The following is a 23,129-nucleotide window of genomic DNA, read 5'->3' on the forward strand; positions in this document are numbered from 1 at the left end:
ACTCGAACCTTTCAAAAGCAGCAGTCCCAGGGGTTCGGACCTAGGCAGGCCTGCTCTGCCACCAGCCTGTTTCCTAGGACTGAACATGGTGATGGCTGAGGTAACGTTTTCGGCATGGTGCTCCAAACTCAGGAAGGGCCAACAAAGTGAGTCACTATTTTCAATGCTGTTTTTCTAATATTCTTCTAAAAATGTGTATTTCAGACCTGGCTCCATGCTGTCAACGCAGCAGTTGCAGGCTAAAGGAGGTGTGGTCCATAAATGGCACGTGAAGGAAGACAGAGGAGGAAGAGAAGATTTGCCTCGTGCCCCTGGGAGGGTCAAAACCAATCCACAGTAACTGCTCTCAACAGACAGAGTGAAGTGTTGTTGCTCCTTCCCACTCTAGTTGAGCCTAGCCTCCCTGCCCCACTGCCCATGGCACTGCTGCAAGTACCATCAGAACACACTTGACTCTCACACTTTTTCCTGAAATAGCATCAGGATTTTTAACACATCTTTATACTTCCACTACTACCTTGCTCCCACAGGGAGGTGAGCATGCCTTCTTGACACCTTCCACAGCCCCATCCCAGCAAAAGCACAACACAAGTGGTTGCTGGGAACACACAAGCACTAAACATACAAAGACAAAGGGCTCAATGACTCATACAGCAGAAAGAGAACCCCGTGGCCAACAAGGCAGCCGCAGACAGGTCTCTCTAAAAGCATAAACTGATGTATGTCAAGAAGCATGCTCCTAACAAACAATTCAGAACAACACAAAGGGCCCGGCATCTGTGAAACACAGCTGGCTCTGATCCCTCCTTAGTTGCTGCAAAGAATCCAAATGTGACCATGTCAAGTTCTGCTGCATCAACTGTGACCCAACCATAACCTCCCATACCTATCCCATACCTGGCTCACTGTTGTTAATTGCCAGAAACATACTCCCCTCCGAGAAGCAACTACTATCACAGATATGTGCTCTGGGCTTGTCCATAAAAGGCTCAATCCTTTAGGATGAGCAAAATGAAGACAGCTATTTAGGCGCCACGCCCATGATGATACCTACATGACTGTCCCCCTCGGCGCAGGGGGCGTCTTTGCTGCAGATGATGCTCCGGAATCTCTGCAGCAGCGGAAGAAGCGGGGCACTGGTGCCCTGGGCAGACCGCTCGTTGTCAGTCTCCTGTGCCCCACTGTCCCACAGGTGCAGCAGCAGCAGGACAGCAGAAAGCATCTGACTGGAAGAGAGAACATCCGTATGCTCTAGTGAAGACAGATTAACTTTTTTGGCCACAGTCTATAAAAAATAAAAATAGCTAAATAAAATTGAAGAAATACTTTATGAAAGGTAACTAAAACAAGGCCATGAAAAACGAAAACAAATGTAGGCAGTAAAATCGCTAAACAATTCAAGATTTTAGCACAAGACATCCATCTTCTGTGGATAAGAAACACAAAACCAGTTAGGAAGTTCAAACAGCACTTTCTACAGGGAATTTCTAGGACCTTAAATTAATGGAATAAAAATAACAACTTGAAGAAAATTAAAAGAGAGAGAGAGGAAAAAAAACAAACAGTTCCTAAACTACTAGAAAGTTGATCATAAAAAGGAAGTGAAGAAAACTTAAGTGCAGCCAGATCTAAAAGAAGGGTCCTGGGACATGGTTCTTTGATCACAGATCCTCACACATTTGCTGCAATCACAAATAGTTCAAGGAAATGCAACAGCTGCTTAGTATAGAGGCGGTTCCCAACTACACATCCAGTCTGTGGTACACCTCACCTCAGTGCGCCTCTCTGCACAGCCAGTTCTAGCAAGATGGCCAGGGCCAGGTGCTGGTCCTGCAGGGGGATGCTTCCTGGCCCTTTGGTTCCAGGCGTTCCATGAACATCCCTGAAATGACAGCAGAGGATGCAGGGACAAAGTGACAACAGAGCTTAACAGAACGTGCTTAAAATAGGCATGCTATTAATGTTAAACTAATTATATTCCCCTCCCACGAAGAAGTGTTTTTAGTATTTAGAATCAAGTTTCTGAGACTTGCTTACACAAATTTAATCAGATACTCTAAAGATACAATAACTTTTAAGACAAGATTTTATTATAAGTATTGATTCAGATACTATAAGATAATTACATTATAAGACATTCCAAGTTGCTACAGCATAAAACTACTTATATCATTATTCAAATCATGAGGAGAAAAATGTTTAGACATGTTTCTAGTTTTGGTGACATGTAAGGCTATTATAGTATCAACATTCATCAGCAAAACTGGAGAAAAATCCATTTATAAAACCATTTGAAAACCTATAAACAAAATGTCAGTTTATTTTTATTTCTGACCAAAGAAATAATTTTAATTTTTCCTTGTTCTCCAAAAATAAATAAGTCTTCTTAAACCAAGATGAGGGAGGGAGGATCTTCCAACATTACTCATGAAGTCACTCAGTCATGTCCGACTCTTTGTGACCCCATGGACTGTAGCCCACCAGGCTCCTCCATCCATGGAATTTTTCTAGGCAAGGGTACTGGAGTGGGTTGCCATTTCTTTCTCCAAGGGATCTTCCCATCCCAGGGATTGAACCCAGATCTCCCACATTGCAGGCAGACGCTTTACCATCTGAGCCACCAGGGCCCAAACCTATTTTCAGGGCCTCCCAACCCTAAACTCCATGGCAATGACATCAGAAACTCTCAACAGCTAAACCCACAGCCCACTGGCATGGAGACCACAGGTGTCTTCCTTGCTACAAGGGACACAGCAGGTGAAGAGAATGAGAATAAACTCTCTTCCCCTGTCTCTGCTATTTAATTTTGTATTGAATATACACATTTTCCTTAAACTTAAAAACTATTAACAAACATGCATAGTACCTAAGACCAGAGTTCATGGCTTTCCTTAAAGAAAAATGATTTACATTCCTATCTTTTCACACTGAGAAGACCCACTGTAGGTTTAAACATTCCGTTCTGAATCAGTTGTTTAGTCCCACATCATCTATTAGGACAATACCCACCACTCAGAATGGTGGCACCTGCATTCACTGAGAGATGCATAACAGGTGCTCAAACACTTTAGGAAATACTGATATCCAAATCATAATATTTCTGAAAAAAGTAAGTAACAAAAGCATGATTCATTTTCCACTCCATTGAGTATGACAGCCTACTAGGTGCAATCAGAATATTGAAAGTCAAACATTTGAAAAGCTGAGAACCAAAGATCTGGAACCACAGAGCTGAGGGTATGCAGGAAACATGCCAGGAATATGCAGGAAACATGCCAGGAATCAATCTACCAAGTTTCTTATCTCTAAACAGAAGGAGAGACAAGATTCTGAAGTGGGCTGGAACCATTCACACAGTAAGATACGAAAAGGGAGAACTCACCCAGTCACGACGGACCTGAGGAACCGGGTTGCTCTTTCTACCACCTCCAGCCACACAGAGGATACCGTGCTCTCATCAAAGAGGGAGGCCTCGGGCAGCGCTCTCAGAGCATCCAGAGACTCCTGCAACAGCTCACTGCAGAGGTCCGCATCCTCTCCTGGGCACACACACACATGGAGATGAGGCTGTCCGTCCCCCAGCAGCACACACACCGAGCACTCCCCACTCTCCCAGGTGGGTTTTCTAGTCCCAGAAGTGACAGAATGACACTGGCACATTTTGTATTTCCTACTTTCCTCTCAATTAGAAACCCCAAGAACTCAAGAGACTAAAAGTTAACAGTTGCTCCAAAGTCAATTCTTTATTTTATGACTCTTATATGGGCAACTCTACTTTCTGGTTCTCCTAGAAAATAAATCAGTACTCAGGCACTGCAGGGGTTTACCTGGAATGTGTGTGTGCATACACACGTTTTTAGGCCTGAAAAATCAAACAGACTATGAAGTCTCTCATTTTACCAACAAGGAAAATGAGGCATAGAGAGCACATAGACCATCCTAGGAGTATGTGTTGGCAGAAGTCAGCCAAGAATCCACATCTCCTGATGTGGCAGAAAAGAGAACATGCTGGGCACATACCTGAGCGCCACGCCCTGCGCAGAAATGCAAAAGCGAAAGAGAGAGCTGCCCTGGACCCCACTCTTGCCAGACCTTCCACGCCTTTGCCTGCAGGCCGGGAACTGCAAACAACACACATGAGGTGGGGCAGAGTGGGAACTGGTCAGTCAAGAGGCATGTGCAAGTGCTAAAATAAAGCATGTAGTACAAAAGGATTTGTTCCAAAACGTGATCAGTTGGTTTCTTTAGATAGAGGATCACAAACAACTTTTAGTTTGACACTTTAAAAACTTTTACCAAATGTCCTTTGTAAAGGAAAAGCTTTCTCTTTGAGCAAAAGAAAGATATTTACAAAGAATTTTAAATGACTTGCAAAAACACAAAAATAATCCCAAGGAACTAGTATTATTAGCTGGATAAACAGTAAGTGCATAAAAGGGGGGAATAACCTCGTGCAATAGAGAAAAGGCAGGCGACGGGTGAGGAGCACACAGAAGACAATGCATCCAGGCCAGGAGTCTGCTTTGGCTCTCTCCCTGGTTGGGTAAATGTGACCACCGGGTCTGCAGGCCCCATACTCCTGCTCTTCTTCATCCCGCCTCCTGAGAGGTTACCCTCTCCTGAATTCAGTGCTTATCATTCTCGGGTGTCTTTTTAAGCTTTTTATTACCTACATATGTTAATGTAACAAGACATGGTTTCATTGTGCATCTATTAAGAAGTCATACAAACCATAAAAATCATCCTTGAAAAAAAAACTAGAATACAAAAAAGTGTGTACAGTATAAACTTAATCATAAAAAGCAATTTTATTTTCAACTTTATACTATTACGGTTTTTCTACCATATATTTTATTCTCTTTCATAATCAGTTAGAAATGCTATTAAAAATGGGCAAGATATGGAATGATCTCCTCAAGACAGTATCAAGTCAAATTAGCAACGAAGAACGTGAGGACCCAACAGAGGCAGCTGGTATGCTCAAGTCGGTAAATCCTGAATAGAACACAACATGTGCCTGGGGAGCGCTGAAGAAACACAAACAAGTGCAATTTTAGTGGCTGCCTCCTACGAGGCAACTGAGTGCCTGGAAGACAGGAATAAGGAGATTTATACTGAATAAGAATTTTAACCTTAAAAGATAAAGATGCATAATAAGACGTGGTCTTTAAAACAATAAATACACAGACAAAGTCAATTCAGATGAGGTGGGAGGAGCACCCCACATAGGGAACCCTTTAAGAAAATACATTCCAGGAGAAACATGAATCTAGGGCTCTCCTGAGCCAATCGTGACCTTATCCACAGAAAAGGAGCCCAGCAGTCCTAAACTGGCATGGTGTAAGAACTGCTAAATCTTCAACAAGTGGCTCTCTATTTTACAGATATTTAAGCAAACAGAGATAGAAACAGTTTGGACACACCCCCATCTACACCGATCAACTATCCAACCCAGAGCTGGTTCTGTGAGAAAGGTAAAACTCACTACTATCCAAATAGGTTGAGAAATTAGGAAATCTATAAATATTTCGGAGATAACACTATACATCTAACAAAACGGCTACAGTGAATAAGTGACAAAACCAAAAGCTGACAAGGATAGAAAAAAACGACCACTCATACTTGGCTGATGAGAATGTAAAATTGTACAGTTATTCTGGACACAGTATGAAAATGCCTTACAAACCCAAACTTAAGACCCAACAACTGTACTCTAAGTTATTCATTCCAGATAAATTGAAACTTATGTTCACAGAAAAACCTGTAGAAAATATTCACAGCAACTTTATTCAAAATACTCAAAAATTATAAACTGAGATACCTTCAAAAGGTGAGTGGTTAAAAAAATACGGTACACCTATACATGGAATCCTGTTCAACAATGATGACACATGCACGTACCTGGAAGAACCTCAAAGGAATAATACTGAGTGAAAGAGCCAACCTCATAAAGCTACATAATAGACATGGAAAACAGGTTAACGGTTACAGCTATAAAAAAGGGTCCTTGTCCTATACCCTGACTGGGGCAGTTCTGACAGAAATCTACACCTGTGATAAAATCACCTGGAAACACACACACACAGGACTGAGAGCACCTAAAATGGGAAATATGAGTAACACAGGTAAAATATATCAAAGTCAATATGCTAACTGTGATTTTGCGTTACAGTTTCCAAGTGGCTAACCCTGGAGAACCTGGGCAAAGGGTATAAGGAATCTCTCTGTATCATTTCTTACAACCACAAGTGAGTTCATAAAAGCATCTCTTATAATTAAAGAATGAGTAAATCACATTAAGAAGAAAAAAATGAAGCATCTAAACTAGTTAAGCACTACTGCAATATGATAATTTCCTATCCAATACCAAAATTAAACAAAAAGAATATAACGTTCAGATCAAATTATCAAATCTTGACATGCTGATCTAAACTTCTGACCAGTTTCTACTGCTACTGACAGAAAAGTGTCTTAATGGGACAGGTTACAGTATGGCCTGATACTTCATAAGCAAATTGGGAAAGCCATTCTCCAAATTATATAAAACATACAAAAAGGGAAACCAAGAATAAAATTTCAGAAAAAGGAAAAAGCAGACTACATTGTAAGTCTTAATTAAACTTTCCTTATTAAACAAACCAGGCTGAGTTTTACATTTAGCTGTTATCAAGACACTTTCTTAATTATATTATTACCTTTTTTTGTCCACAGGAGGCAAAGAAATGTTGCTGCTTTTCCACTTAACTTTGACATTCTCCTGGAAAACGGTTCTATTCAAGGCAATGAAATATCGTTCCAAAACAATGAGCCTCTGCTTGAGTCTCAGAGCTGAAAGGGTGGTGGTCGCTGACTGGATGGCCAGAGCTTGCTGCTCTTTAACCAACACAGAAAGACACTCCTTCAATTCATTCACATCTAGAAAACAACATAAAATATCATGGGCACAGTTTGTTTTAAGGTTGATAGGTAATAATAATAGGTAACACCTGAGTGCTTAATATGTGCCACAAATGATTCTGAGCACTTAACACACATTAGGTAATCGTCACAGGCACCACAGAGAGGTAGTACTGGGAGGGCATTCTATGGAGGAGGCAACTCAGCTCAGAGTACCTGCCCAATGTCACCCAAATGAGTGTGGCATTCTGCCCTTCTGTAAACACGGTATAAGGTAAAAAAAAGTTTTTAACACAACACTATGAAGTCAATACTTATTAGCAATACATTTCCTAGACAGAAAGAAAAACCATATTCAGTATTTTTATGCTATGAAAACAAATTCATAATGAAAATGATGCTTCAACAAATTGCCCAGCATACAATACTCATGAAAGTTGATAAATTCACTGGAATGTTTCAGAGGAAGATGAAATTAACTAGTTAGAATGTGCTACGGATAAGGGATATTTCATTATACTACTCCTTCTACTGTGTATGTTTGAAATTTTCCACACTTTAGGACTTTTTTTAGGTACCTAGAAGAAAGTTACATGAATGAAAAAAATTAAAAGGAGTCTCATCTAGCAATTAATCATAAAGCTGTCTAAAGTTGAACTATAAATTAAGTTACCTTCCACCAACTCCTTATAAGAGTACAGTACCCAGTGGTGACCAGAGCAGGGGTCTCCTGTTCTTTTTGTTCCTATCTCTGATGCTGATTAGTTATGAGGCTAAACCAATCAACACCCCAGTAGCTTTATATCCCAAAAGACAACAGCCACATACCTAGTGAATGTCCCTATATGGAAGACATCTACTTCTCAGCTACCCATGACCTCAACATGCTTTTCCCATGAGAACGGAGATCACAGAAGGCATCAGATGGACACACATCTCTCTTTAGGGAGGCCACCAGGACAAAGCTTCTCTCATCACACATAGGCACAATGGCACAGAGACCCATATTCAGACACCAGAGGTTGGATTCCAAGTATGGAAAGTTCCACTAGCAAAAACAACTAATCATTACAAAATCTAGATGAAAATACTTTAAAAATATATATATCTTTTAAACTCCACATTAGGCTTAAGATGAAGCAGAAAGATTTGTATGTGAGGTACCATCCCTAGCCTTCACAGGCATCCTTGCAGAATCAATGTTGGCCCACCACTGAGAGATGCCTGATTTTCTGTAGACACACAGGAGATGTCACTGAAACGGCATTGCCAAGGACAGCTCATCAGAATTTCTTCCAGAGATCAGGTCTAACAAAAGGTACCTTCCAGAACAGTCATTGCATTTTCTACCATGAAATGATAACGTCTCTTATCTGCTTAGCTACAAAATCCAGAAGTAACTATGAAACTTACGAGAAACCACATATGCTCTTGAGCATCTGCCTGCTCTCCTTCCTGACTGTCCTACATCTGCTTGCCCTGTCCAACTCCTAATGCCAAGAAATCAGTCAGATTTTGCAGGATACTGTGAAATAAGTTGGTGAGTGTTTACATACACACAGAGAAATAAATCATGAGACCATCTGGGGAGCCAGCAGAACTCCAATCCCCTCCTCACATTAACAAAGTACAGCACCTTCTTGCTCTGTCAGAATGGTGTAACAGAAAGCCAATGCAACAGTCTCAGGATATAACATGAAGATGCCTGTGTTTCAACAGAAAATTACTCACCACACCACAAACCAGGAAGACCTCAAAATTAATTTTCAAAAGACAATCAATAGATGGAAAAACCAAGATGACAGAGACATTAGAATACTCTGAGAAAGATTTTAAAGAAGCCACAGATTAAAAATGCCTCAAAACCAAAAACACACTTGAAACATATGAGAAAACAGAAAACCTAAGTCAAAAAGAGATGTCTTTAAAAAAAAAAAAAAATGGAAATTTTGGAACCAAAATTAAAAGTTCAATGAAAGGGTTCAACAGTAAAATGAAAAAAAAAAAAAAATTTAAAGCTGGAAGTTGCCCAATCTGAATAAAGACCAAAAATACACTGCAAAAAATAAAACCACACTGAACTAAACCTATGCTAGAAGGATTCACCAGCATATTACATGAAGCAGCAGAAAGGCTCAGTGAACTCAAAGACAGGGTAATTCACCTAATCAGAGTAACAAAAAGAAAAAAGAATGAAAAACATGTGAAAACAGCTTAAGGGATACATGACACCACATCAAGCTGACTAACGCTTGCAGGGCCCCAGGAGGAGAAGAGGCGGAGAAAGGCACAGAGAAGTGATGCAATGTAGCACAGGTACAAACCTGCCAAACGGGGAGGAAGCAGACACTGAAATCTAGCAAGTCCAGTGAGTCTGAGATGGACATGTGCACAGTGCTGTACATACAAAGGGTAACCAACAAGGACCTACTGTAGGTATGTCACATGGGACCTACTCGATGTCATGTGGCAGCCTGGATAGGAGGTGAGTCTGAGGGAGAATGCATACATGTGTATGTATGACTGAGCCCCTTTGCTGGTCACCTGAAACTGTCACAACACCGTTAATCAACTATATCCCAATACAAAATAAAGTTTTTTAAAAATAAGTAAGTAAGTAAGAGTCATCTATACTCTGCCTACAAAAGACTATCTTCAGACAACACAGAGACTGAAAATGAAGGGATGGAAAGAGATACTCCATGCAAATGAAAGCCTAAAGAAACCTGGGGTACCTACACTTAGATTAGATAAATAGATTTTAAAACAAAACTGTAATATGAGACAAAGAAGAGCATTACGTGATGATAAAGAGGTGAGTCTAACAAAAGGACTAACATTTGTAAAATAGTTATATATCTAACATACGCATAACCATATACAAAGCAAATCTTAACAGACCTAAAAAGAGAAATCAATTGCTATACAATAATAGTACAGGACTTCAGTACCTCACTTTACATCAACAGACAAATCATTCACACAGAAAAATCACTAAAATAACATCAGACTTAAATGACAACGTAAGACCTGATGGCCTTAACAAATAATATACAGTTCATTCCATCCAAAAGTAACAGAATACATATTCTTCTCAAGTGTACATGAAACATTCTCCATAACAGAAAACATATTAGGCCACAATAAACGTCATTAGACTGAAATCACATCAAGAATCTTTCCAAACTATAAAGTTATGAAACTGGAAATCAATTAAAAAAGAAAACTGGAAACTTCACAAACATGGAAATGCAACAACATGCCACTGAAGAATAATGGGTCAGTGAAGAAATCAAAAGAGAAATTTTAAAAAATACCTTGAGACAAAGGAAAACAGAACTGCAACCTACCAAACTTACCAGATACAGCAAAAGCAGTTCTAACAGGGAAGTTCAGAAAGATAAATGTCTACCTCAAAAAAAGAAAAAAGAAAAAATCTCAAACAAGAAACTAAATAACCTAAGTAAACACCTCAATAAACTTAAAAAAAAAAAAAAGTGTAATGAAATGAAAAGAACAAATGAAGCCCAAAGTTATTAGATGGAAAGAAACAATAAAGATAAGAGTGGGAACAATTGAAAGAGAATAAAAAGATGATATTAAAGATCAATAAAACCAACAGCTGTTTTTTGAAAAGATAAACAAAAGTGACAAACTGTTAGCTAGAATCGCCAAGAAACAGAGAGGGCCCAAATAAATAAAATCATAAATATAAAAGGAAATGTTACAACTGGCACCAGAGAAATGCAATTATACACCAACAAACTGAAGATTAGATGAAATAAATTCCTAGAAACATATAAAATTTCAAGACTGAATCATTAAGAAATAGAAAATATGACCAGACCAATAACCTGTAAGGAGACTGAATTATTCATCAAAAACCTCCCAACAAACAAACTCCAGGACCAAAGGACTTCATTGGGGAATTATGCAAAACCTTCAAAGCAGAATTAATTCTAATTCTTCTCAAACTCTTCCAAGGATAAAGAAAAAAATGAGAAAAGGAAGGAATACTTCTAAACTCATTTTATAAGACCAGGATTACCCTGATACCAAAAACAGACAAGACAACTACCAGAAAAGAAAATTCCAGGACAATTACCCTGATGTTCACAGATGCAAAAATATTCAACAAAATATTCACAAAAAAATTCAACAATACATTAAAAGAATCATACATCGTGGTAAAATGGGATTTCTTCCAGGGATACAAAAATAGATCAACATCCACAAAATCAATCAATGTGCTATACAACAGTAACAAACTGAAGGATAAATATCATATAATCACCTCAATAGATACAGTAAAAGCATTTGCCATAACTCAATATACATTTATCATAAAAACTCTCAACAGAGTGGGTAGAGAGGGAACATATCTCAATGTAATAAAGCCCAGAGCTAACACCATATTCAATGCTGAAAAGCTGAAACATTTCCTCTAATATAAGGCACAAGGATGCCCACTCTCACAACTTTTTTTCAACACAGTATTTGAAGTTCTAGCCACAGCAAAGAAGAAAAAGTAATCTAAACTGTAAAGGAATAAGTAAAACTGTCACTGCTTGTAATGTCATGACGTAAAATCCTGAAGACACTCAGAAGAATTATCAGAACTCGTCAATGAATTTTGGTAAAGTTTTAGGATACAAAATTAATAAACACAAACCTGGGCATTTCTATTCACAAACAATGAACTATCAGAATGAGAAATTAAGAAAAAGGGTCCTATTGACAACTACATCAAAAAGAATAAAATAGCTAGGAATAAATCTAAGGAGGTAAAAGAACTGTAGTTAAAAAACTGTAAGACATTGATAAAGGAAACTGGCAACGTAAGACATACTATGCTCATATAATGAAAGAATTAATATTACTTAAATGACCACACTACCCATCTACAGATTCAATGCAATTCCTATCAAAATTTCAATGACATTTTTCAAAGAACTAGAACAAATAATCCTAAAATTTGTACAGAAACATAAACAAAAAATCTCAAATAGTTACAATATTTTTGAGATAGAACAAAGCTAGAGGTATCAGGCTCCCTGATTTTAAACTTTAAGACTTATATGAAAGACCTGAAACCATGAAACTTCTAGAAAAATTAGGCAACATGCTCTTTGACACTGGTCCTAGCCATATCTTTCTGGATTATGTTTCCTCAGGCAAGGGAAACAAAAGCAAAAATAAACTAATGGGACTACATCAAACTAAAAAGCTTCTGCACAGTGAAGAAAACTATCAACAAAATGATAAAGCTGCCTACTGAATAGATGATATTTATAAACAATATATCTAATAAGGATTAATGTACAAAAACTCACTCATCATTAAAACAAAAAAAAACTCAATTAAAAAATGGGCAGAGAAAACTACAATTCTAAAAGACATATGCACCCCAATGTCTGTTGCAACACTACTTACAATAGCCAGTACATGGAAGCAACCTAGATGTCCACTGACAGATGAATGGATAAAGAAGTACATATGTGCAATGGTACATATATATAAAGGAATATCACTCAGCCATAAAAAGAAACAAATGTGACTCGGTTGAACTGAGGTGGATGAACCTAGAGCCTACTATACAGAGTGAAGTAAGTCAGAAAGAGAAACACAAATATTATGTATTAACCTTGGACAGTTAGGAGATCAAACCAGTCAATCCAAAAGGAAATCAACCCTGAATATTCACTGGAAGGACAGATGTTGAAGCTGAAGCTCCAATACTTTGGCCCCCTCATGCAAACAGCTGATTCATTGGAAAAGACCCTGATGCTGGGAAGGATTGAAAGCAGCAGAAGGGGACAACAGAGGATGAGATGGCTGGATGGCAACCATCTTAAATGAGGTAACTAAACTACTCAAAATCCTAAAAACAGAAAGTGATTTCCAAGGCAAGAAAGGGAAGTTTCAGTTTGCAAAGATAAAGAGGCTCTGGAAATGGATGGTATATAACAGTGTGAATGTATTTAATGTCACTGAACGGTACACTTAAAACTGACTGAAATGGTAAAATGTATGTTATGCACAGTCTACTAAAATATAAACGGAGGAGGAAATGCATACCCACTCCAGTACTCTTAACAGGAAAACCCCATGGACAGAGCAGCCTGGTGGGCTACAGCCCATACAGTGGCAAAGAGTCAGACACAACCAAGTGACTGAGCGCACTACTAAAATATAAAAATTTAAGCTTAATTTTTAAAAATCCCATGACAAAAATAAAGTCCATCTACTCTATCTAGAAAATGAATGCCAAGCCATTCATTTCAAAGAACTAGAAGTTTAGAAGATCTTCATACCTGGTTGCTTACCCCATACCCAGCTCTCTAGGATTGACTTGGCCCTATATGCAGGTGCAGGAGTTTCTTCCTCTTCTTTTTTCTCTTTGTCATTCAGATCTTCTTTCTTTGTTCCAATCTGAGTATCAACACCATCATCTGGAAAATTTTTATAAATCTAAGTATATAAATTGCTTTTTAAAATGTAACATAACACTTGCCAGTCTCTGCAAATTTTCACCCAAAAAATGGAAAAGTTAAGTTGCAACACACATCATTAGCTAACCATTTGATGATTGGGGAGAAAAAATTACATGACTCATCAACATAACATACAGTGTGATTTAAGAAGTAATGAATGGCCCAGTGACTCTTTTCATTTGAAAAATCAAAATATCACTCAAACTGTTCTTTGACATATGTGTTCCAAGACATTCTATCAATTTCCTACTTTATTTCTCAACTAAAAATCTTAAGTCTTTGATATTAACATTAATTGTTTTTATCCAGTGATTCCCAATTGCAGTGAGTCCACAGTAAGGAAGGACATGGAATAGGAATATGATTCAAAAATCATCTTCAACTCTATACACTGCCCTACCCCACACCAACTGAAAACCAATGTTACACAGGATCACTACCACTGAAATAGTAATTCAGCAATGCTGCAATACAGAAGCAAACTGAGTACCACAACTTTAGGCCACTGACAAGTTAGCCTCAGAAAAACTGTTATGAAACTCCTTACTTAGCAAGTTAAGAAAGAACTAATATTAACCTTGAAGTGTAAATGCATCCTATCCTAGAAGACTGCCACTAAATGAACTATTTTCTAAATATAGAAACTATTTTCTAAATAGTAATTAGAAAGACAGTTGACCCTTGAACAACATGTGCAGTCAAAAATCCGCAGTTCTTCCATATCCAGCAATTCAAACCACCGATCATGCAGTACCATAGTACTTACTACTGAAAAAAAATCTGCTCATATGTGGACCTACATAGTTCAAACCTGTGTTGTTAGTTAGCATCCATTATTACATCTAAATCTGTGAAAAAAGAGTATATCATATCACAAATAGTAAAGAGTATTTAAAACCAACAAGGTATAAAAGAAACTCCGACATTCTATAAGAAAAATATCAAATGTCCAACAGAAGCACCCCAAAAAAGCTAATCTATGAAAAGATACTAAATTCACACTTAGAAAAAGTATAAATTAAAACAACGAAATATTACTTTACACTCACCAAACTCACAACTGTTAGAAAGCTAAAATAAAAGCTCCAAGGCAGGACCTTTTATTCCTTTTCCATCTGGTTTTGCTCTCTGTATCCCAAGGGCCCAGAACACCAGATGCCAGGGAATAAGCCCTCAATGATAAGGGCTATTATTATTTAGTTCAATAACTAAATAATGCCACGTGTCAGGAGAAATGTGGAGCTGGAGGCACAAATCTTCAGATACAGCTGTGGGAGACTCGCACCCACAGCCCACCTGGACAGCAATCTAGGACATGGGAGGTCCAGCAGTCACCTCCAGGCACATGCCCACAGAGCTCTCAAGACAGGCCTGTGACTGGGGGGATGCGGAAACAAAGGCTCGCAGCAATCTAATGCACCTCACACATAGCATAACGTGTGAACACTGTACTACTGCTACTGCTAAGTCGCTTCAGTCATGTCCGACTCTGTGCGACCCCATAGACGGCAGCCCACCAGGCTCCCCCGTCCCTGGGATTCTCCAGGCCAGAACACTGGAGTGGGTTGCCATGTCCTTCTCCAGTGCATGAAAGTGAAAAGTGAAAGTGAAGTCGCTCAGTTGTGTCTGACTCTTAGCAACCCCATGGACTGCAGCCTATGAGGCTCCTCCATCCATGGGAATTTTCCAGGCAAGAGTGCTGGAGTGGGGTGCCATTGCAAATACCAGTATATTTAAAATACAAACATAAAAAAAAATTCATTAGACAGAAAAACACTTAAAAATATGGATTTGGAAATAGCATGTCAGGAACTGACAAGTATAATTAACTCAATGTTCTGCCCCTGAGGCCAAAGAAAAAGCCCTTGTCACAGTATACTACTTATGTCCCATTCTCTCAACGTCATGCCATAGCTATGGTTAATGGTACCTCTTTTATTTACAGAAATATCAAGGGAATTCCCTGGCAGTCCAGTGGTTAGGACTGTGCACTCTCACTGTTAAGGGTTTGGGTTTAGTCCCTGGTCGGGGGATGTGATCCTGCAAGCCACACAACATGGCCCAAAAGAAAAAGGGGAAAAAAAAAATCCAACAAAACATAGATTATTGTTGTAATGTAACTAAAGAGCCTCTTGATGAGGTGAAAGAGGAGAGTGAAAAAGCTGACTTAAAATTCAGCATTCAGAAAACTAAGATCATGGTATCCAGTCTCATCACTTCATGGCAAATAGATGGGGGAAAAAATGGCAACAGTGACAGACTATTTTCTTGGGCTCCAAAAGCACTGCTGACAGTGACTGCAGCCATGAAATTAAAGCTGCTTCTTCCTTGAAAGAAAAGCTATGACAAACCTAAACAGCATTTTAAAAAACACAGACATTACTTTGCCAAAAAGGTCCATACAGTCAAAGCTATTATGTTTCCAGTAGTCATGTATGGATGTGAGAGTTGGACCATAAAGAAGGCTGAGAGCCTAAGAATTGATGCTTTTGAATTTTTGTGTTGGAGAAGACTCTTCAGAGTCCCCTCAACTGCAAGCAGATCAAACCAGTCAATCCTAAAGGAAATCAACCCTGAACAGGCATTGAAAGGACTGACACTAATGCTGAAGTTCCAATACTTTGGCCACCTGATGCAAAGAGCTGACTCATTAGAAAAGACCCTAATGCTGGGAAAGATTGAAGGGAGAAGGGGACAACAGAGGAAGAGATGTTTGGATGGTATCACTGACTCAATGGACATGAGTTTGAGCAAGCTCCAGGAACTGGTGAAGGACAGGGAAGCCTGGTGTGCTGCAGTCTATGGGGTCACAGAGTCAGACAGGACTGAGCAGCAGCAACAACTTAAAAACAATGTTCCAATATCCAAAAAAGGCAGGTGAGAGAAGCAGAAATAGAAAACAAACAGTAAGATGAGAAGTCTTAAAATCTAAACATATCATGAATTATACTATAAATGATCTGAACACAAAAGACGGACTGTCACAATGGATTTTCTAAAAATGACCCAACTACATGCAATCTCTACAAAACTCACTTGGAATATAAAAATATAAGATTAGAAGTAAATGAATGGAAAATATATATATACCAAACAATACTAATCCAAAGAAAGTTAAAATGACTATTTTAATATCACATAAAACGGATGCCAGAGAAAAGAAAATTATTGAAGATAAAGCAGAGAATGATGCTAAAGTTGAAACTCCAGTACTTTGGCCACCTCATGCGAAGAGCTGACTCATTGGAAAAGACTCTGATGCTGGGAGGGATTGGGGGCAGGAGGAGAAGGGGACGACAGAGGATGAGATGGCTGGATGGCATCACTGACTCGATGGACACGAGTCTGAGTGAACTCCAGGAGTTGGTGATGGACAGGGAGGCCTGGCGTGATGCAATTCATGGGGTCACAAAGAGTCGGACACGACTGAGCGACTGAACTGAACATAATAATAAAGCAGTAAATTCACCAAAGAAAACATAACAACCTTACATGTATATGAAGTCAAAATAAAGCCCAAAACATACAAATCAAGAACTAAAAGGAAAAATGGACAAATCCACAATTATGTTAGAGACACCAATACTACCCTGTCAGTAACAAAACAAGCAGAAAGAAAATCAGCACTGATAAGGAATTGAAAATCATAAGCATAAACCAAACAGATGTGATCAACACTTTATACCACAAGCCATCCAATAAGAGTAGAACATGCCTTCTTTTTAAAGTATACATTGAATATTCACCAAGACAGACCACATTTCAAAGAGTCAGGACTGATGAAGGGGGACAAAAATGAAACAGCCCAAGGAAAATGAAAATAAGCTGAAGTGTACAATACAAAGTACCTGGCCATACAGCAGAGCATTATTCTTTTTAATCCTTACAAAACAATTTTTCCAGCAGGCAGGCTTCTGTCTCCTGTTCACAGATGCAAAAGACACTGCACCTCACAGTATATTTCAGGCAAAGAGCTTGGGCTGGAATGCAGCACAGGCTGTAACTGCTAGGCCCTACACACCCACAGGGTCTGCCTACAAGGCTGGGGGCAAACTCCAGCCTGAACCTGGCTTATGTATGGTCTGAAAGCTAAGAAAAGATTTCATATCTTAAACGGTTGAAAAGTAATCAAAAGAATATTTTCTAATGAAAACATTTTAAAAACTTCACATTTCAATGTTTACTTAGTTTTGTGTATGGCTGCTTTGGCACAACTGCAGGGTCCCAAAAGTGGGTTCCCTCGCCCTTTAGAGTAAGTCTGTCAACCTCTGATGCAAACTTCATTGTAAATATTACCAATAAAAAAGAACATAAAATGCTCATATAACATCAGCAATATAATCATTCATCACCAGGAAGCAGACAAGAAGCATCACTAAACACAACTCAAGTTTTACTCTCAGGAGCATAAACAAGAACATTTACAATAACAAAAGCAGGAGGAAGTCACTTGAGGATACAAAACCAACCAAGAAGAGCTCCACAACAAGCTCTGAGACAAAAGGTTAAGTATGTCATCTCTTCTTTCCATTAACACAGGGCTCAAAGTTTACAGAGAGCAAACAGAACATAAACTATTATGGAACACACACACCCCACAGATTATGGAAAGATGGGGATAGGGGAGTGTGGGAATTGACCTTCCTCATATTCCAGGGTAACACCCTGAAGAGGAACAACAGATTGCAGGAGATGAAATGAAGACCAGAAGACTTTAACACTCTCCTGTTCTAGTACAGTAAGAAGAATTTTCACAACCACCCAGTGAGATTTCCTCTCAAAGCACTGTCAGAAGGTGCTAGGTGTAGGACCTACAGAAAGAGGAGTTGTTATTGCTTAGTCACTATGTTGAGGTCCAGGCTAGAGGTACAGGCAACCCCTCTGTGCTGTTCTCCCCACACGGGCAGGGACCACAGCTGGAGCAGCACTCCTAAAACAGCCCAGGGCCACCATCAGAGACTCCTGCATTCTACTGCACAACGTAAGTTCAACTGTGTCTTATTTTCACTTTAATCACTACCTTGAAGAAAGCTTGTTCACTAATACAGTCTCCTCAATTAAAAAAAAAGATTGTAATTAATAAAAAGAAAAACTATAGGTATCTAAGAACATTCCCCTTCATGGATCGCAGCCTTGTTGCGAAGGAGCTTGCATAGCACAACGAATCTATGACCAAAACTACGCCAGGTCACCCAAGACAGATGGGTCATAGTGAAGGGTTCTGACAAAACATGGTCCACTGGAGGAAGAAATGGCAACTGACTCCAGTATTCTTGCCTGGAGAACTTCACAGAGAATATGAAAAGGCCAAAAGATATGACGCCAAAAGATGAGCCCCCCAGCAAGTGAGAAGATGTCCAATATACTAAAAAAGATGACCCTCCAGGTTGGAAGATGTCCAATATGCTACTGGGAAAGAGCAGATGGCACTTACTAATGGCTCCAGAGACAATGAAACGGCAGAGCCTCAGTGGAACAATGCTCATCTGTGGAGGTGACTGGAGGTGAAAGTAAAGTCTGATGCTGTAAAGACAATATTGCATAGGAACTTGGAATGTTAGGCCCATGCATCAAGGCAAATTGGAAGTGGTCAAGCAGGAGATGGAAAGATTGAACATTAACACCTTAGGAATCAGTGAACTAGACAGGAATGGGAGAATTTAACTGAGATGGCCATTATATCTAATACTGTGGACAAGAATCCCTTAGAAGAAATGGAGTAGCCCTCATAGTCAACAAAGAGAGTCCAAAATGCACTATTTGGGTGCACTCTCAAAAATGACAGAGTGATCTTGGTTCATTTCCAAGGCAAACCATGCAACATGACAGTAATGCAAGTCTATTCCCCAAACACAGATGCCGAAGAAGGCAAAGTTGAGCAGTCTCATGAAAACCCACAACACCTTCTAAAACTAACACCAAAAAAGGATGTCCATTTCATCATAGGGAATCAGAATGCAAAAGCAGGAAGTGAAGAGATACCCGGAAAAACAGGCAAGGTTGGCCTCGGAGGACAAAATGAAGCAGGGCAAAGGCTAACAGTTTTGTCAAGAGAATATGCTGATCAGAGCAAACTTCCTATTCCAACAACCTAAGAGACTACATATGGACATCACCAGATGGTCAACATCGAAATCCAACTGATTATGTTCTTTGCAGCCAAAAATGAAAACACCAGGAGAAATATCAACAACCTTGATACATAGATGATACCACTCTAATGGCTGAAAGTGAAGAGAAACTAAAGAGCCTCTTGAGGGTGAAACAGCAGAGTGGAAAAAGCTGGCTTAAAACTCAACATTCAAACAACTAAGATCATGACATCTGGGCACATCACTTCACAGCAAATAGATGGGAGAAAAATGGAAACAGTGAGACTTTATTTTCTTGGGCTCCAAAATCACTGCAGATGATGACTGCAGCCATGAAATTCAAAGATGCTTGCTCCCTGGAAGGAAAGTTATGACAAACCTAGACAGTGTATTGCCAACAATGGTCCATACAGTCAAAGCTATGGTTTTTCCATTCGTCATGTTACTGATGTGAGAGTTGGACCATAAAGAAGGCTAAGCATGGGATAATTGATATTTTTGAATTGTGGAGCTGGAGAAGACTCTTGAGAGGCCCTTGGTCAGCAAGGAGATCAAACCAGTCAATCCTAAAGGAAATTAACCTGAATATTCACTGGAAGAACTTTTGCTGAAGCTGAAGCTCCAATACTTTGGCCATGTGATGGGAAGAGCCGATGCACTGGAAAAGAATCTGATGCTGGGCAAGATCTAAGGCAGGAGGAGAAGGGGGCAACAGAAAATGAGATGGTTAAACGGCATCACCAACTCGGTGGGCATGAATTAAGCAAAGTTCAGGAGAAAGCAGAGGACAGAGAAGCCTGTTGTCCATGGGGTCACAAAGTCATACATGACTTAGTGACTGAACAACAACAATCTAAATACAAAAACATTAAGAGATTTTAATAAACAGCAAAACTTTTCATGTCATGCAATGAAAGACAATAGTATTATGATGGCAATAATCCCCAAAACTATAACTATAAATTCAGTACAATTCCTATCAAAATGCCAGTTGTATTTACTGTAGACATTGACAAGATGAACCTAAAATTATGAAAATGCAAGGAACCCAAAATAGCCAAGATAAACTTTAAAGAGAACAAAACTGGAGGACTCATACATTCTAATCTCAAAACTTACTAAAAAACTACAAGGAAGTGTGATACTGGCGTAAGTATAGATATATACATTAATGGAACAGAACTGAGGTTTAAAAATAAACCCTTAAGTTTATAGCCAATTAATTTTCAACAAAGTTATGTATACAAACCACTGGAGAAAGAAAAATCTTTTCAATAAATGGTTCTGGGACAACTGTAAAAAATAAATAAATAAATAAATAAATAAATGTATCACTGAAAATTCTCCACAAAAATGAAACAGGAATGGGTGGGGGTGGGGGGGATTACACATGTGTTGGTGGCAGGGGGAGACTGATTTATTTTAAGGAATTGGCTTCCACAATGGTGGAAATTAAACTTCAAAAACTACAGAAAAAGCAAGCAAGGTAGGGATGAAGGAACAGCTGATGTTACAGTTTTGAGTCCAAAGGCAATCTGGAGGGAAAATTTCTTCTTGCTGGAAGAAAGTTAGTCTTTTCTCTACTCAGCCTCTTCATGTGACTGGATGAGGCCCACCCACATTAAGAAGTGTAATTTGCTTTACACAAAGTCCACGGATTTACGTGTGAATTTCATTCAAAATTCACTTTCATGGAACATCTAGAGTAATACTTAATCAAACAAATATCTGGACAACATGGCATGGCAAAGTTGATACATAAAATAAACCATTACACTAAAGATCTCAATTAATAAAATTAATTAAAACTTAAAAGGAGATACTTCAAGATGATGGAGAATAGGGAGACCACTTTCTCCCCCACAAATTCATCAAAAGATCATCTGAATGCTGAGCAACTTCCACCAAACAACACCTGAACACTGGCAGAAGACACCAGGCACCCAGAAAGGCAGCCCAATCTCTTCAAAAGGAGGTAGGACAAAATACAAAAGACAAAGAGACAGAAGGGTTAGGGACAGAGACCTGTCCTGGGGAGGGAGTCCTGAAGTTTCCACACAGTAGGAAACCCTCTCACAGACAGGTGTGTGGGGACTTTTGGAATCTCAGAAGGCAACATAACCGGGAGAAAAAAAAAACATCCAGAGAATACACGCCTAACTACAAATGCGGAAATGGGAATTTTCCCAAGAAAGGCTCTAACCTAACAACCTAACGGGTAGCCTGGCCTGCTCACAGAACAAAGGACTGAGGGAATACCAAAGGAGAATGCCCGGAGGCAGAGGCAGGCTTGCGACAGCCAGAGCTGGAAGGCAAGGGACTGCTACAATCTCAGCCCCAGAGACAACATCTTCCACCAAACTGTGAGGAGGCTCCCAGCTGCTGATGCCGACTTCCTGAGATCCTGGACAGTTGACATCGGCAGCTCTCCAGAAGAGACACACAGCACACCTGATATGGTACTCTCACGGTGCCCCTGGGAAACTGAGCGGCTGGGACCGAGGAGGTGATTGAGACACACAGCCCTCTTGGGACAGCGTGCTCACCAAGCACCTGGGGGCCTAAGCTGCTCAGACAGAAGAAGGGTACAAAATGTACACCCAACCCACAGATACCGAGCCAGAACTGTGTCTGAGTGTCACCTGTGGAGGGACAGGTCAGCAGTGGCCTGCCACAGGGGCTCTGGGTACAGCAGACCCGGGTATGGCATAAAACCTTATTGGCGGAGGGCACCATTAACCCCACCATAGAGCCACAAGAGCTTACACAGGATTGGGGAAACAGACTCTTCGAGGGCACAAACAAACCTTTCTTGCACCAGGAATCAGGAGAAAGGAGCTGTGACCTCACAAGTTACTGACCCAGACATGCCCATCACTGTCCAGCAGTCTCCGGCGGAGGCTAGCTTCGGCAGTGGCCTGCTGCAGGGTCGGGGCAATGAGTGCAGTAGTGTGTCCATGGGACCTTTTGAAGGAGGTCACCATTATCTTCCTTACCTCCACCACAGATTGGCCTCAGATCAAGCAACCAGGAGGGAACACAGCCATGCCCACTAACAGAAAGCTAAACTAAAGATTTTCCGAACACGGCCCCGCCCATCAGAACAAGACCCAGTCTCTCTCATCAGGAAGCTTCCATAAGCCTCTTATCCCTATCTGTCAGAGGGCAGACAGAATGAAAACCACAATCACAGAAAACTAACCAAACAGATCACATGGATGACAGCCTTGTCTAGCTCCATGAAACTATGAGCCATGCTATGTAGGGTCACCCAAGATGGACGGGTCATTGCGTAGTGTTCTGACAAAATGTTGTCCACTGGAGAAGGGAATCGCAAACCACTTCAGTATTCTTGCTTTGAGAACCCCATGAACAAAATGAAAAGGCAAAAAGGCATGACACTGAAAGATGAACTCCCCAGGTCAGTAGGTATCCTATATGATACTGGAGAAGAGCAGAGAAATAACTCCACAAAAAATGAAGAGACAGAGCCAAAGCAAAAACAACACCCAGTTGGGGATGTGATGGGGATAGAAGTAACGTCTGATGTTGTAAAGAGCAATACTGCACAGGAACCTGGAATGTTAGGTCCATGAATCAAGGCAAATTAGAAGTGGTCAAACAGGAGATGGTATGAGTGAACATC

At 39.8% G+C, this 23,129-nt stretch overlaps 1 protein-coding gene across 1 annotated transcript in view; it reads right to left on the reverse strand.

The window, feature by feature from the left end:
- Positions 1 to 23,129, reverse strand: part of HERC2 (HECT and RLD domain containing E3 ubiquitin protein ligase 2) — a 242,029-nt gene that overhangs the window by 191,808 nt on the left and 27,092 nt on the right. The window contains exons 3-8 of the mRNA XM_068968361.1: positions 13,212 to 13,349; positions 6,696 to 6,915; positions 4,021 to 4,121; positions 3,383 to 3,539; positions 1,772 to 1,882; positions 1,055 to 1,226 (exon numbers count right to left, since the gene is read on the reverse strand). Coding sequence (XP_068824462.1) covers positions 1,055 to 1,226; positions 1,772 to 1,882; positions 3,383 to 3,539; positions 4,021 to 4,121; positions 6,696 to 6,915; positions 13,212 to 13,349 — 899 coding nt within the window. The remainder of the gene's footprint in view (positions 1 to 1,054; positions 1,227 to 1,771; positions 1,883 to 3,382; positions 3,540 to 4,020; positions 4,122 to 6,695; positions 6,916 to 13,211; positions 13,350 to 23,129) is intronic.

The sequence above is a fragment of the Capricornis sumatraensis genome, chromosome 3 (assembly GCF_032405125.1).
Source record: "Capricornis sumatraensis isolate serow.1 chromosome 3, serow.2, whole genome shotgun sequence".
Lineage (NCBI taxonomy): Eukaryota > Metazoa > Chordata > Mammalia > Artiodactyla > Bovidae > Capricornis > Capricornis sumatraensis.